The 17012-nt window shown below is 44.5% G+C and overlaps 1 protein-coding gene across 7 annotated transcripts in view; it reads left to right on the top strand.

Annotated features, from left to right (window-relative positions):
- The window catches only part of EVL (Enah/Vasp-like), a 194301-nt gene that overhangs the window by 106820 nt on the left and 70469 nt on the right, over positions 1-17012 (top strand). For 2 of the 7 annotated variants that reach the window (XR_013521538.1, XM_002754281.7), the window contains exon 1: positions 4934-5009. The exons of the other annotated variants lie outside the window; for them this stretch is intronic. Coding sequence is in view for 1 of the 2 variants with exons in the window: in XM_002754281.7 (XP_002754327.1) it covers positions 4999-5009 (11 nt within the window). In the remaining variant the exon portion in view is untranslated. Of the gene's footprint in view, positions 1-4933; positions 5010-17012 lie in introns of those variants that run through there. 7 annotated transcript variants of the gene reach the window in all.

The following is a 17012-nucleotide window of genomic DNA, read 5'->3' on the forward strand; positions in this document are numbered from 1 at the left end:
AACACGAAACCCCAATAGAGAAATGGAAATAATTTTAAAAAGCCAGGGAAAATTCTACTACTGGAAATGAAATGAAAAATGTACTGGATGAGATTAAAAGTGGATCAGAGATGCAGAAGAAAAGTTGGTTAACTTGGAGACAGATCAATAGATATCTAATCTGAAAAATGGGAAAAATTTTAAAAAGAACTACCAGTGCCTTGTGATAATATCAGGAGGTCTACATACATGTATTTGGAGTGCCAAAGGAAGAGGAGAAAGATAGTGAGACAGAAGAAAAACAATTGAGGAAATAATGACCAAAATTTCTGAAATTTGGTGAAAAAAACCTTAAATTATGTATCTGAGAATCTCAGTGAACCCCTAGCAAGATGAATGCAAAAAGAACCACACCTAAACCCGTCAGTCACACTGCTGAAAACCAAAGAAAAAGAAAATGTTAAAATGACCAGAGGAAAAGGGATATATTGCATACATTATATGTGAGTGATGGCTGACTTCTCAGAAACCGTGGAGGCCAGAAGACAGTGAAACAATACCTTTAAAGTGCTGAAAGACCAAAAAAAAACCCTCAGTATTTTCTGTTCACAAAAAGTGCTTTGAAGCTTGAAGACAGAAATTGTTTTCAGATAAAAGAAAACTAAGACAATTTATAGCCAAATTACCTGTTGTACAAGAAATGCTAAAGGAAGCCGGGTGCAGTAGCTTGTGCCTGTAATCCCAGCACTTTAGGAGGCGGAGGTGGGTGGATCCCTTGAGTCCAGGAGTTTGAGACCAGTCAGAGCAACATAGCAAAACCCCTTCTCTACAAAAACACAAAAATTAGCTGGCACATGCCTTTAGTCCCAGCTACTGGGAAGGCTGAGGCAGGAGGATCATTTGAGCCTGGGAAGCAGAGGTTGCAGTGAGCCGAGATCACACCATTGCACTCCAGCTTGGGTAACAGAGCAAGATCTTGTCTCAAAAAAAAAAAAAAAAAAAGAATAAAAAAAGAAATGCTAAAGGAAGTTCTTCAGGCAAAAAACAAATTCAAGTGTTCAGGGATGGATAAAGATTACCAGAAAAGAGAAATATATGAGTAAATATAAAAGACTTTTATTTCTTTAATACGTACACACACATGACTGTTTAACAATTTGGGGGTTGGGTGCTGGCCCCTCGCACAGTTGAAAATCTACATAAAACTTTTGCATCCCCAGAATTTAACTATTAAGAGCCTATTGTTGACGGGAGGCCTTACCAATAACATAAGAAGTTGATTAATACATACTTTGTATATTATATGTATTATACATTGTATTATAAAGCAAGCTAGAGAAAAGAAAATGTCACTAAGAAAATTATAAGTGAATATATATTTTCATTAATTTCACTAGTCATTAATCGGAAGTGGGTTATTTTAAAGTTCTTCATCCTGTCATCTTCACATTGAGTAGGCTGAAGATGAAGAAGAAAAGGAGGGGTTGGTCTTGCTGTCTCAGGGATGGCAGAGGCAGAAGAAATTCCATGTGCAAGTGGACCTGGGTCAGACGTGGTGGTCACACATGCCTGTAGTTCCAGCTCTTTGGCAGGCTGAGATGGGAGGATCGCTTGAGCCCAGGAGGTTGAGGCTGCAGTGAGCTGTTGTTGCACCTCTGTATTTTGGCCTGTGCAACAGAGTGAGACTACATCTCCAAAAAATAAGAAAGAAGTAGTATAATGGACCTGTGAAGGTCAAGCATGTGCTATTCAAGGGTCAACTGCATACGTATATGACTGTCTAAAACAAAAATATATAACATTGTATTTTGAATGTGTAACACATATGACAGCTATACCATAAAGGTTGGGAGTGGAGAATGAAATTATGTAATTCTGAAGTTCTTAACATTTTACTGAAGTGGTACGATATTAATTCTAAGTGTACTTTGTAAAGTTAAGAAGGTATGTTGTAATCCCTCAAAAGACCTCTAAAAAAATAAAGGGGTATAGCTAAAAAGTCAATAGAGAAATTCAAATGGAATTCTGAAAAGTATTTCGTTTACCCACAAGAATACAGGAAATGAAGAACAGGGGAACCAAAAATTGATGAGACAAACAGAAAACCAATAGCAAAGTAGTAGACCTATATCCAACTGTATCAATAAACTAAATGTAAATAGACTAAATACTCTTAATTAAAAGTCAGAAATTGTCAGACTGGGTGAAAATGCAAGACTCAGTCACATACTATCTACAGGAGGTACTTTAAATACAAAGATACAAATGAAAGGATGTGTAGTAGGCAGAGTAATGCCATCACCCCACCCTAATCACTAGAACCTGTAACTATGTTACATGGGATGGGCAGGGTGGCTCACGCCTATAATCCTATCACTTTGTGGGCCAAAGCAGGAGAATCACTTGAGGCCAGGAGTTTGAGACCAGCCTCGGAAACAGCAAGACCCCATCTTTATTTAAAAATGTTTTTAAATTAGCCAGGCGTGGTGGTGTGTGCCTATAGTCCCAGCTACTCAGGAAGATGAGGTAGGAGGATCACTTGAGCCAGGAGTTTGAGGCTGCAGTGAACTATGATCACACCACTGTACTCCAACCTGGGTGACAGATGAAGACCTTGTCTCTGAAACAGTAAAGTGTTACCTTACCTGGCAAAAGGGACTTTGCAGTTGTGATTAAAATTGTAGACCTGGAGATGGGGGTGTTTATCTTGGATTATCCATTGGGTCCAGTCTAATCACATGAGTCCTTAAAAGCAGAGAACCTTTCCACACTGTGGTCAGAAAGAGATGTCACTGTGGAGGAAGGGTCGGAGCAATGCTTCATGCTTTGAAAATGGACAGAGGGGCTGTGAGAAAGCAATGTGGCCAGTGTCTAGAAGCTGAGAAAGGTGAGCAAGAGAGACCCATGTGGAACTTCTGATGATGATGTCTGACTTCTGACCTACTATCATCTTACAAACTCTAAGATAGTAAGTGTGTGTTGTTACAGACTACCCAGTTTGTGGTAATTTGTAACAGCAGTTGCAGAAAACCAATACGGCATAGAAAAATGTACCTGACAAGAGCTTCAAAACCATGAAATAGAGAGTGACAAAATTAAAGAGGGAAATCCAGTCACAGTTGGAGATTGCAGGAACTTTCCCTCAACAGTTGATAGAATAATTAGACAAAAACAAACAACAGCAACAAAAAGTAGCAAGGACGTAGATGTTCTGAAGAATACTATAGCCACCATGACTTAATTGACGTTTTTAGAACATTGCACCTGGCCAGCTTCAGAATACACATTCTTCATTCTTCCCTTGTGCATATGCCGCATCCACCGAGGTAGACTGCATGCTGGGCCATAGCGCACATTTTGGATAAATGTCAAAGGACTGAGATTATACCAGGAAAACTAAAGGAAGAAATCACACCAAGTATGTTCCCTGGCCCCACTAGAATTAAATTGGAAATAACTAGCAACAGATACAGGAAAACACCAAATATTCCAAAATTTAACAAAGCATAAATAATCCGTGGATAAAAGAAGAAATCATTATAGAAAACGAAAAATATTTTGAACTCCCAAAAAAGAAAACTGCAATATTTCCAAATTGTGGTTTGCAACTAAAACAGTGCTTAAAGGGGACTGTATGTCATTAAAATCCTTTTAAAATGCATTTTCAGCATTCAAAGTGCATTCATTTCTCCCATTAGAACTGATATTTCTTTTGTGCTGTACTCTATATATCTATTTTTCACTATATCAATAACATTTGAATGGATCTATTAAATGTTTACTAACATTATCAACCTCTTCCTTTCTAAACCATAAAAGTCCTTTAAGGACAAGTACTGTGGTTCTTCTCAGTTTTTTGTCTGTGATTTCTGACACAGTACATGCTTCTTAGTGAGTTCTCTAGATTTTGAAAGAAAGATTGGACTGGATCTTGTCTTCATGAGAACCCTGTGGAGACAGGCAAAATGAGTATAACTAACCCCATGTTACAATTGAGGCCACCCACTTAATGAGCAACTGACAAAGCCAAGTTTCCAGTATTCCTCAAATGTTTTCTTCTCAAGCTCTAAATTGCTGACGAAAATGCCATTATTAGAAAGAGGTGTCTCCTCAGTAGAAGAACAGATTTTGTTCCAGAGTCAAATATTAAGACTCGATCAGCAGCCAGGTGTGGTGGTTCACGCCTGTAATCCCAGCACTTTGGGACGCCAAGGTGGGCGGATTGAGGTCGGGAGATCACCTGAGGTCAGGAGTTCCAGACCAGCCCGACCAACATGTAGAAACCCTGTCTCTACTAAAATTACAAAATTAGCCAGACGCAGTGGTGTGTGCCTGTAATCCCAACTACTCGGGAGGCTGAGATAGGAGAATTGCTTGAACCTAAGAGGTGGACATTGCAGCGAGGGAAGATCACGCCATTGCCCTCCATCCTGAGCGACAAAAGTGAAATTCCGTCTCGAGAAAAAACAAAAAACAGAAAAGACCTCGACCAGCTTATAGTCTTTATTATCTAGTCCTCTGTTCTCTGGAGGGTCAGCAGAGACTCTTGCAGCCTTTTCGTAAGGCCTATAGGAAGTCGTCTGTGCTGTGCTTGCACTTTCTATAACAGACGGAAAACTGAGGCCCAGACCTCTTAAATGGCTTTGACTTAGACTATAGAGCTAGTTAGTGGGGGGTTAGCACCACGACCTGGCCCCCACCTCCAGCAGGCTTCACCCATCCTTGCACCCTTGCAGGAAGCGCTTAGAGGTTTGAGGTTGCCAGCCGTGGGGGGTCGGGCCTGTGCAGCGGCTCTCAGCCGCCCACGCTGGTTGGGCTCTGCACTGTTAGCTTCGTTTCTCTATTTTCTACCTAGGTTTCAGTTTTTCACTTGGGTTTGTTTCCCCTTTGTCTCTGGTTCAGCTTCCTTTTCCTGTTTGGTTTTAAATAGTCTAAAAATCAAGTTGCTGTCTTCAGAGGGTCTGTGGTCCTCTGATTGTCTTGCCTCCTCAGAGTTACCTGTGCTGCCACCTTTCAGCCATGGCCACAAGGTGAGTACTGGAAGCAATACAGGGGACTGAAGGATGTCAAGAGGAAACCTAGAATCTTAATAGTGAAGGGGCTGTAGAAATCATTCCAGGTCCCCTTAGTATACTGATTGAGAAGCCCACGACCAGAAGGCAGGGGACTGACTTGGGGTTACACAGCAGGCTAGAGACAGTCTACTCACTCTTTAGCTGTTGGTTGTTGACATAGGCCTGTGTCCGTTGATGCCTGTGACCTTTAATGGCTTCTGTGTCAAGGACTCAGAAATTAGCTCCTGCCTCAGATTATAGATAGGGAAGAGAGTCTGAGCCATCTAGGGGAATTGTTTAGCTCAAAGGTACTGTTAGTGGGGTCTGGCTCTTCTCTCCAGAATGACGTGAGACAGGTTGTTTTTTTTTTCGAAATACAGGCAGAGAGGGTTCTTTTTATTATAGGAACTTCATGAACTTAATAGCAAGAATCCTGACCCTCCACTTGAGAGACTTGAGGCCTTAGGCTGTTGCTGTTTAGCCCGTGTGCAAGCACCAGCCAGTCTACAAACGGCACTACTCATTGCTATTGTTCTTTCTAAAGGTGAGATTACATTTTGGACCTGCCTCTCCCCTGCCCCGCAACTCTGAAAGATTATAGATGATAGGACAGACAAACTTTTATCCTGTGGGGTTTGGGACATTTATTTGATTGACTCATTACAGCTTTGTTTTTTAGTATAAAGTAAGAATCCCTCACTTTGAAAATTATTTCACAGTTTCCAAAGTGCCATTTCACCAGTTTTCTCATTTGAGTCTTTTAACTGTGTTAGATAGATGAGAAAGCTGTCATCACTCCTGTTTTGTAGCTGAGAAAACCTCTGAAAAGTTGTGGGCCTTGTCCAGGGTCACATGGCAGGTTGAGGAAGGACTGGAACCAGGGCTCAGCAAGGATGCCCTCATCCGGTGGTTTTCCCAGGACATGGTACAGGGTCTTTAGAAGCAGTTTGCAGTGAAATGTTAAAATTGACGTGGCAGTAGATAGAGCTTGTCCAGTGCTGCTTATTTTCCAGTTGGCTCTATGTCTGCTCCTATCATTTTATAACTTTCCTTTAACTTTAGAGGACTTGTGGGTAGAACTTCGGAAACAATGCTTTTCATTCCAAAGGCATATGTACTTCCAAAGTCATTTTCAATTGTAAATTGTGAAAAATTCTAGCAGGTTATTCTACCCCGTCAATTACTAATTGCAGAAAATTATATCAGAAGTAAATGGAGAGGAGGCACTGCAATTTCTTTTTCAATTTTAAAATTGTAGAAATCCTAGAAGTTTCCATCTTGCAAAGACCTTGGAGATGATCTACAGTAGATCACCTAGGTTAGTGGTGCTTTGGGCATCTTCTCCTCCACTTCACCCAAAATAATGCTGCTTTTATCTTTTATGTATTCCTCGATATTTCATTGAGGAAAAAAGAAGTCATAATGTTGTTGGTGGTGATGATTTTCAAGTCTGAACGTTGCACTAATCTAGTCCAGCTGTTGAGTGCACAGATCAGGAAATTGAGGCCCAGTGTGGAGCAGAACTTATCTATGGGGAGTGGAGTAGTGGCTGACCAAAGCAAAAGCCCAGGTTTTCTGGTGCCTCCCTCCTCCCTACAAGGCTGCTTGCACTCTACCACAGGTCCCTGGCCTGGCACCATAGTGACAGTCCTGGTGGAAGCAGCATTTGTGGAGCTGCAGAGTCAGCAGCCATAGGAGCTGTGAACTTCTTGTTTTTCATATGCTGGCTGACATGGGGTTACTGTGGCACCTGTGGTCGGGATACAAAGGACCTTTTTATCATGAAAATATATCTTATCTGCTCTAGCTCTGGCTACCCACGAGTCAAGAAATATTTTCTGAGCCCTAATTGTGGATTAGGAGCTGGGAATTCTCTTGAGTGCATGACAACATACAGAGTGCTTTCACTGACATTATTTAATTAACACAAGAATCCTGAAAGTAGTGGTATGGGGCATTTTTGTTTTTGTATTTTTTTAGAGATGAGGTCTTCCTATATTGCCCAGGCTGGCCTCAAAATCCCGGGCTCGAGCCAGTCTCCTGCCTCAGTGGGACTGCAGATATGGCCCACCACACCCAGCTAGCATTATTTTTTATTGTTTCTGTTTCATAGAAGAAGAGAGTAACTTAACAAGAGCATAGCCAGTGAATGATAGACCCAGGACTGGAACCTGTGCCTCCTGACCACAGATGCTTTGCGCTTTTGCTGCTGTGCCTGAGTTAGAGCTGCCTCTGTCCTCAGGGACTGGTAGGGAGTGAGGAAGACAGCACTCACAGAAATGAGGACCCTGCAGCATAGACAGTAATAAAGGAGGGGCAGTAAGAGTGGAGAAGTCGGGGACTGTCAGGGAAGACCTCAAAGCGAAAGTGGGATCTCAGGTGAACTTTGAAGGGTAGGGATGATTTTTTAGAAGGCTCTGGCAGGTATCGTAAGCAACCAGTCACCCAGGGGCTGCTGTGAGTGCTAGGGACACAATGGCAAACAAGACAGGCAGCCTTGTCCTCAAACTGAGGGCAGAGTAGGGAGGCAGAATATAGTCAAGAAATCATAAACAAGAGATGTGAAAACAACAGAGCAGTGTGGTAGAGAATGACTGGGCCGCTGCCTTAGCCAGTGTCCTCAGTGGGGACATGAGGCAGCCATGTCAAAATCTGAAGAAGAAAACATTGCTGGGAGGGGCAGCAAGTATCCTGCGATGGAAACAGTTTGGTGGGTTCAAGGGTTAAAAAAATAGACTGGAGCAACATGAAGAAGGAAGAGTGAAGGCAAATAAGGGCACAGAGGCCTTATCAGGCCCAATGGCAAAACCTGTGAGCTGTGCTGAGTTTAGCACATATGTCAGAATTTAGTTAGGGGAAGCCTTTGGAGGGAGAGTTCTAAGCAAAGGGAAAGACATCTGATAGAAGCTTAAGAAAATCACTCTGGCCCCTATGTGGTAATGGCTGGCAGAATGGAGACAGGAAGGCCTCTTGGGAGGCTACCGCAGTCATTCAGGTAAGAGGTGAGGGTGGTTTGGGCCAGCAGTGGAGCAGTCAGGATAGGTGGTGGGAAGTCGTCAGATTCAGGAAGTGCCGTGGTGCTGCAGCTTCCAAGACTGTCTGGTGGATCGCATGTGGGTGTGGGTGAAACATGAGTCAGACATGTCTTAGGTGGGTGGTGATTCCTTTCACCACACTGGGGCAGCTGGGGTGCTAGCTGTAGGAATCCGTAGGGATGTGGGACTAGCAGAACAGGTTCCCGGGAAATGTGGGTTGAACAAGGCTGACCTGAGCAGGAACTAGCTGAGATCATGGTGCAGCAGCAGGAAGCGTGATATGGATGGCTGATATGTCTGCCGCTTTTGGGGCCAGCCGGTTAATTTCAATTCCTTCCCTGGTCTATCTGTTGTCCTTGTTGGGCTTTGGGTTTTCTTCTAAAGCACATTCTGTCTTCTAACATGTTATAGAACTTGCTTGTTTTATTCTGTACTATGTGTCTCTACCTCTCTAGAGTATAAACTTTCAGAAGGCAGGTATTTTTTTTTTTTTTTGAAGCGGAGTTTTGCTCTTGTTACCCAGGCTGGAGTGCAATGGCACGATCTCAGCTCACCGCAACCTCCGCCTCCTGGGATTACAGGCACGCGCCACCATGCCCAGCTAATTTTTTATATTTTTAGTAGAGACAGGGTTTCACCATGTTGACCAGGATGGTCTCCATCTCTTGACCTCGTGATCCACCCGGAAGGCAGGGATTTTTGCCTGTTTTGTTGAGTGGTGTATCTCCAGTGCCTACGACGTTACCTGACAATACACATTTATGGAATTGCTGGATTTAATTAACTACTTTGATATATGGTCCTGGAGATTCCTGGGCTACCAAAGCTGCTACTCAGCGGAGCTTCCTGGTGTGGCATGTTAGAGAAGAGGCCAGAAAAAACAGACATTTCACTTGGCTCTCAGGTAGTGAAGGAACTGTGGCTGCTTGGGCACAGTCATTACTGTTTATTGCACCATGCTGCACATCTTGAAACTTAAAGATGTAAGAAGTCTCGCACAGCCAAGGTTCACCTCACAATCCTTCCCACCCGATTGTAAGCCTTTGTGTCAGCGTTTGGAGCTGTCTTCAAGAACACCTGTTGTTTCCTTTCCTCACAGGCAAGTCAGAGAGTCCCAGAGGCGCACAGCTGAACAAGCCCTCAGAGATCAGTCACATGGTCCATTCTTGCTCCATGGGAACACGCACTTCCCTATAGTCCTGTAGTCAAATCATTTGGAGACCTTCTGAAACTTCTCTGACTTCCTCTGTCTCAAAGAACCTCATGCGCCTCTAGTTGAGAAATATTCCTGTAGAGATTCTAGGTTATTCTTTTTCTTTTATTTTTTGAAAACTCGTTTTCTATATTCTAGGTTATTCTTATGAGAATGTTATGTTCCTCAGGTGTCCTGGGGCAGAAAATGGTTGAGAACTAGTCTAGTCCAGTGGCTTTTCTTTGGTTACTAAACCCACAGAGGAGGAAAATAACAACAGCTCCCCTTTTCTGAGTGTCATAGACCAACCATTATGCTATTTACATGATATACTTATGATTTAATTCTCATTCTTTGAGGTTTTTTATCATTATTCCCACTTTACAGATAAGGAAACAAGGGTTGGCTGGGTATGGTGGTTCACACCTGTAATCCCAACACTTCAAGAGGCCAAGGCAGGAGGATCACTTGAGCTCAGGAATTCAAGACCAGCTTAGGCATCATAGTGAGACCTTGCCTCTACAAAAAAAAAAAAAAAAAAAAAAAAAAATTAGGTGTGCTAGTGCATGCCTGTAGCCTATAGTCCCAACTAAGGCTGAGGTGGGAGGATTGCTTGAGCCCAGCAGTTCAAGGCTGCAGTGAGCTATGACCACATTACTGCACTCCAGCCTGGTGACAGAGCAAGACCCTACCTCAAAAAAAGAAAAAAACGAAACAAGAGCCTACAAAGTAACATATTCCAGGCCACATTGATGTCACTTGGCAGAGGTTTTGATCTCTGAGAGAATCAAAATCTGTCCTCTCGTCGCAGATTGCAGAGTCAAGACTAGAATCAAGGCCTCCTGATCTCTATTTTGCTGTCTCCCTCATTCTGCACTGTTAATACCACAAGAAACAGAAGAGACCTCGTCTGTCCTGTAGCACCCCATGCCTGCGTGTGTATCTCTTGTCGATCTGTCGGCTCAGGATCTCTCCTACCATCCTAGAGCTGTTTCAGAGCAGGACGCTTGTATTATTCATTCCTTTGTTTCCCTGTGCCTGGTAAATAGCACAGAGTCCAAGTGGCTGCTCTGTCATCATGGGTCTTTGTTCCCAGGCTGTTCATTCATTCTTGGAGCCAAACATACTGTCTTAATCCTTGGCCCAAGCCAGGCCTCTGCAGTTGTCCCAAGGCTGTGCTAAAACTTGTTCCACTTCACAAGTGATCATAGTCACAGACTCTGGGGACACGAATTTTGGGATGAAGACACATAGCAAAATATATAAATGTTTTTGAGGCTTGAGTAGCCTTAACATCCACATGACTGTCAGGTGGCTCCCCAAAGAAAGGGCTACATCGCTGGCCTTGAAAGAGTATCGGAGATGCATATGAGACAGAGTCAGTGTCTAGGAATATCACACTCCCCCAAGAGTTGGTTGGAGTGTTTTTCCAGATTCCACCAGACTTCACAGAGAAATGGAGACCAGCTGTCCAAACATCTGGGATAATGGCATCCAAGGAGAAAAGGCAAGCATCTTGATTGCCCATGACATGTGCAACCAATTTGGATAGAAAAGAAGGTATCAGGGTTTAACACTGAATTTAGACTTTATTTACCCAAAGCCTTTCTTTAATTCTAACACTCCCAAAAATGGGGTTCAGTCACCATTTGAGTTTCCCATGTTAATATACAGAGAGCTAATTCACTGTCTTTCATTGCTGTAATGCAGCAGTTCTGTGGTGATTCATTGTTAAGGCCTGACTGCCTCCTAGGAATCTGTGGATCAGAACTATATTTATAATATTACTAAGACATCATTTGTCATTTCAGCTCTTGTCTCATGAATGCATGGTGGAATTTTCCAGAGCTATATGATGTGTTGACATCATCACTGTGGCAACTAATGAAATGTCTGCTTTATATTTTTGTGTTTTATAAAATTCTTAGTTTTAATTTTAAATAAGGTGAAAACGGATAGACCTAACCTGCATAAACAGAAGCTTTTTGGCATCCTCAATAATTGAGCGTAAAGGGGTTCTGTGACCAAAAAAGTTTGAGAACCATGTATGTAAAATAGTTGTATGGCTGTACTACAGACAGCATGCATGGAATTGAAAACACCACATTCAAGATGGCAGTTCCCCCAGTAGAGATGAGGGGGCTCTGGGTCTGGGAGGAGGATGCAGGTGTCACTTGAACTAAATAGCTTTATGACTTTCTGTCAGATTTCCTAGACTGAGTGGTGAGATCGTGGGAACCTACTTCTCACAGGCCTGAAATACTTCACAGTATGCATTTTAAGTCTACTTCATAGCATGAAACCTGTTTCACACCTGTGCCCATTAAGAAAAAACAGGCACCCTATAAATGATTTAATAATTACCAGGGTAGCCGGGCGCAGTGGCTCACGCCTGTAATCCCAGCACTTTGGGAGGCCAAGGCAGGTGGATCACGAGGTCAAGAGATCGAGACCATCCTGGTCAACATGGTGAAACCCTGTCTCTACTAAAAATACAAAAAATTAGCTGGGCATGGTGGCACGTGCCTGTAATCCCAGCTACTCAGGAGGCTGAGGCAGGAGAATTGCCTGAACCCAGGAGGTGGAGGTTGCGGTGAGCCGAAATTGCGCCATTGCACTCCAGCCTGGGTCACGAGCGAAACTCCATCTCAAATAATAATAATAATAATAATAACTGGGGTAAAATATAGCTTTCCATTGGAGATCTGGCAGTCACCTCTTAACCAGCCTACAGTCTACATTCAGTTGGCCTGAATTCTTCACACACACACAACATCCTTATCAATGAAAAATTTTTAAATAGCTTCACTTTCTAGCTTAGCTTGAAAGAAAGTAAGCAGATGGCACAACCAAATGTAATGCATGAGTAGACCCTGCATCCCAAAAAATCAGAATCATTTTGTAAAAATTGAGTAATATTTTTTGTGACAGTCTCGTTCTATCACCTAGGCTGGAGTGCAGTGGCATGATCTCAGCTCACTGCAACCTCTGCCTCCCAGGTTCAAGTGATTCTCCTGCCGCAGCCTCCCAAGTAGCTGGGACTACAGGTTCATGCTGCCACACCTGGATAATGTTTGTGGTTTAGTAGAGATAGGGTTTTGCCATGTTGTCCAGGCTGGTCTCGAACTCCTGACCTCAGGTGATCCACCCACCTCAGCTTCCCAAAGTGCTGGGACAACCAACAGGCATGAGCCACTGTGCCTGGCTGAGTGGCTTTTAATATGGATTCTGCATTAGATTTTTAAATAAATTGTTGGTTTTCTTTGTCGTAAAAAATGCATGCTAAAGTCCCTAGGATTGAAGTATCTTGGTATCTACAGCTGACTTTCAGGTGGCTCAGGGGAAAGACCGAGATAATTCACAGGCAGCAAATGTTAACCACAGGCAGGTTTAGTGAAAGGTACAAGAACGTACCTTGTATATTCCTGTAAGTTTGAAATTTTTCAGAATAAAAAGTTGGAGGGAAAAACAGCTTCAAAATAGTAAGTAAAAGTTGGAGTTGGGTTTTGCTGCATTGCCAACTGGAGCAGAAAAGCCTTACTGCACAGCAGAACGTCAGGCTGCCGTCTAGTCCAGGCTCCACCGCAGGTCAGCCGTGGGCGTTGGGCAGGTTACGCCCTTCTCCAGGCCTACTTCTAAGAAAAGTACTGCAGAATGTTTTTCAGCTCTGATGAGGCTGTGATTTCAAGCATCTCTGTTTCTCAATTACTGAATTGGGACATGGCAACCTGGGTGTGCTTCCTTGTTCCCCTGGAGTCGGTGTTGAGAAGTGATGAGGCCACAGGGACTGAAGTCCCCCCACCCACCACTCTGCCTTTGCTGACACTCTTCCCTCTGCTTGAAATGGTTCTTTGTTTCCTCTTGAAATCATGGCAGCATCCCTTGGGTCCCTCGGGCAGAACTAAAAATGCCCTCCTCCTGTGACACTCTGCACGTACAGCACTTTTTCTTTTTCTTTTGGAGATAGGGTCTTGCTCTGTCACCCAGGCTGGAGTGTAGTGGCACAAACACAGTTCACTGCAACCGCAACCTCCTCAGCTCAAGGGATCCTTTCACCTCAGTTTTCTGAGCAGCTGGGGCTACAGGTACCCACCACCATGCTCAGCTAACTCTTTTTTTTTATTTTGTGTAGAGACAGAGTCTGTATTGCTCACACTGGTCTTGAACTCCTGGGCTCAAGCTTTCCTCCCGCCTTGGCTTCCCAAAGTGTTGGGATTACAGGTGTGAGCCACTGTGCCCAGCTCTTGTTTTATTTTTCAAATAAATGCAGGAAGAAAGAAGTGGTCAGATCTCAAGTGAGTCATGCCACCCCCACCACAAAAATCCTTGCAGGCTAAGAAATACAATACCTGGCAAAACTCAGCAAATATAAAAGCAAGCAGTTATTCAAAGATACTTGTTGAGCAGTCACTAGGTCTCAGTTACTAGAGCTACAGAGATAAACATTACCTTAGAAACCAAACCAAACAACCTGCCTCATGGAGGCACTTGCCTTTCAGTTCAGTGGCAAGTATGGTAAGTGTTATGCAGAGAAGCTAAGCAGCTGAGGGGAGTGCCATGGGTCCGAGGGGGTGAGCATTAGCATTCTCTTCAGTGTGGTGGGCTGGGGGTGGACTGTGAGTAGAGGCTGGAGGAAAGTGCAGGAGCAAATCAGGGCCAGAAAACTGATTTCCCAACAGCGGGGCTCAGAAGTGGGCCCTCAGTGACCTCCACGGTGGATCTGGGCCATTCCACAAAGATAGGACCCGACAGCTTGGTCCTACTTGGTGATGCCTGAGACAGTTCTCCAGGCCACAGTAAGAAACCTGCCACCTTGTTTTTCTCCTTGGTAAGAAGTTAAAAGAATATGCGATAATGACAGCTCTCCATGTGGACACAGAAGGCAGTTTCATGCGGATTCCACCCTGTCTCACCTCATATGGATTTGAGCCAACATTGTCCATGTTCAAGATGGTATATGCTGGGCGCTAATCATGTTTAGTAAACTGCTCTCCTGTCTATTTCATCAACCTTACTCGATCTCCAGCAAATTTAAAAGAAAGTTCAAAAAGATGATTCTCCTCATTTTACAGAGCTGTAAACTTACTTCCCTGAAGTCTTTTTGCTGACAGAGCCAGGCCTAGGCAGAGCTGGAGCTCTTGTCCAGAGTGCTCTCACTTGCCTGCACTGACTCCATGATGAGGGCTGGCCTTAACCCTCTGTGCCCAGTCTTGCTTCCCAGCACGCCACTGCTTCCTGGTGGGCACCAGCCAGCCAGACTTTTTCTAAAGTACTGTCTCTCTCTACCCCTCTCCACCTTGAAAAAGCTAGTGGTCAGAAAAGAGACAGTTCAGAGATGAGCCAAGCTATGCGGTGTCATGGGAGCCAATGGGGAAGTTTCAAACAGGAAGCAAGGAGGGCGAGAAGGAGGCCAAGTCTGTGGCGAGAGTAGAATGGTGAGGTGGGGGCAGGTGGTGGGGCAGGCTGAGGCGGGGGGAGACGGGGTGGAGGCTGCCTGTGGGCAGAGGGGAGTTCATAGAGTGACAGAGTTCTCAGAGAGCTGGAAGGAGAGGCCTGCAGATGGCAGGAGGTAGGGTCCTATCTGTCAGTGCCTCTGACTTGACTCCCTGTGTGACTTGGGGGAGCCACGCAATATGAAGTGGGAATAAATGTGATAATGACCTTGTGATGGTGGTTTGAGCATTGTGTGAAGTCAGGTGAAGACAGCACCTATGTTACCAGAGCCAAGCCGCATGCCTGCAGGGGGTCTATTGAACTAGCAAGTGATGTGCTTCAGGGAGAGACTGGAATTTGGCAAAGGAAAAGGCCCCTGTCTCCTCCTCCATGCCAGGCCGTGTCTTGGGGCTCTGTGGGGCACTCGAGTGCCCAGACAGGTTTGTGTAAGCCCTTCTGTGTGGGCTGCTCTGCTCCTATCCAGGAGGCTCCTTACTGATGGTTCTCAGCCCAGCTTTTTCAGATTCACTTTTGTTGCTTGTATGTTGAAGATAAACAAGTCAGGACTTTACAAACTGCCTCAGTCTGGCTGTGTTTCTACTTAGCTTTGGGAATATTTATTTATGGCCACTTCTCTTTAGCACCCCACCCTTCACTATTCAGCCCTTATTAATGCTCTTGGCAGCTGCAGAGCCCGGGTCAGAGGCACCAGGCTACACTGAGGACAGTAGCTCACTGAGGAGGTGTATCTGAACTCAGTCATGGGCTTGTTCTCCAGAAGCCCACAGCCTCAGGAAGGAGATAGCTCTAAGTGGCTGTCGTAACAGCTTGAAAGTAATCAGAGTCACATGGCACCTTGGGGTAGGGTTTGGGGGACAGAGACACATACCTACTGATTACGAGGAATGTACCCAGCATGGTACTGGGCACCCTCATGTCTTGTCTGCTAATCACCATAGAATAGACCATACTATTTTTGTTAGCCCTGGTTTACAAACAAAAACTCCTCCTACAAAGCCTGATGTTCTCCCTCCCCAGTACTCTCGTACACCCATTTTGTGATGATCTGTTTTTTCTGATAGATTGTAATCTCCTTCAACACTGAGCCATATGCCTGTTATTAGTTATTAAATGAATGGGAATGGGTGAATAGGTGTGTTTTGAAGGCAGTGACAATCTGAGCTTTGAGAAAAGGTAGGATTCAAACCTCTGGATGTAGGAAAAAGAAAGCATCTTAGACAGGGGAAATATCTTTCTTCCTAATTACTAGAGGAGTAGGAGAAAAGTCATCTTAATTGGCCCAATATCATGAGGGTGCTTTTGCTGCCAGTCCTGGCTTTACCACCAGCCTGCTGGTTGGTCTGTGTGATCAGACAGGTCCTTCCTCATTGAATTATGCTGGGCTGTTTGTGGGCAGCCTCAGGTCGAGCAGAGCAGGAAGGGAGGTTCCCTGCGACCAGCAGAGGAATCTGCCCTATAGTCTTGGTCCTCCAGAGGTCAGCAGATAGGAAGAGAACTGTAGCCTAAGCCCTCAGTCTACACAGGGAGAAGCCTCCTAGAAGAAATGACCCCTGCCCTGGAAGCATTCACTGGCCAGCAGAGGGACCTAGCATAGACATTGCTGCAGTAACTGCTGTGGTGATAGGCACAGGACCCTGAGAATAGGATAATAGGGCTCAGAAAGACCATCACACTCAACCTGGGGCTTCAGGGAAGACTTTCTAAAAGAGGTGACCGATATTTTAAGTGTTTATGGATGAGTAGGAATTAATGGGTTGGCTTGGCTGAGAAAAGCATCCCAGGCAGAGAAAGTTGCCTGAGCCAGAGCCGAGGCCACAGAGTGCAGAGGGGTATGTTAGGAGCCTGTGAGCATTTCCACGAGACTAAGCCAAGGGTTGGGTCAGCTGTGGACAGTTTGACAAGGGCTTCAATGTGAAGGACACTGAGTGCCTGCCCCAGAGCGGGAATTATATTCTGTAATAACGATGACTCCCTTCCTCATCTGCTTGGGGTCAGGTACTGCTCCAAGTGCTTACACAGATTAATTGTACAGACAGCCCTATAAAGAAGATGAGGAAAGATATGGATAAAGGAGGATAAGATGTAGATAGACTGGGGAACACAGAAGTTTTGTCTGAGGTTGTATCACTGGTAAGTAGCAGAGCTCCCAGTAAGGGAAGAGGCTCAGTCAAGTTTGCCTTTGATAAAGGTCTTTCTTTTTTTTTTTTTTTTTTTTTTTGAGACGGAGTTTCGCTCTTGTTACCCAGGCTGGAATGCAATGGCGCGATCTCGGCTCACTGCAACCTCCCGCTCCTGGGT

The sequence above is a fragment of the Callithrix jacchus genome, chromosome 8 (genome assembly GCF_049354715.1).
Source record: "Callithrix jacchus isolate 240 chromosome 8, calJac240_pri, whole genome shotgun sequence".
Taxonomy (NCBI): Eukaryota; Metazoa; Chordata; class Mammalia; order Primates; family Cebidae; genus Callithrix; species Callithrix jacchus.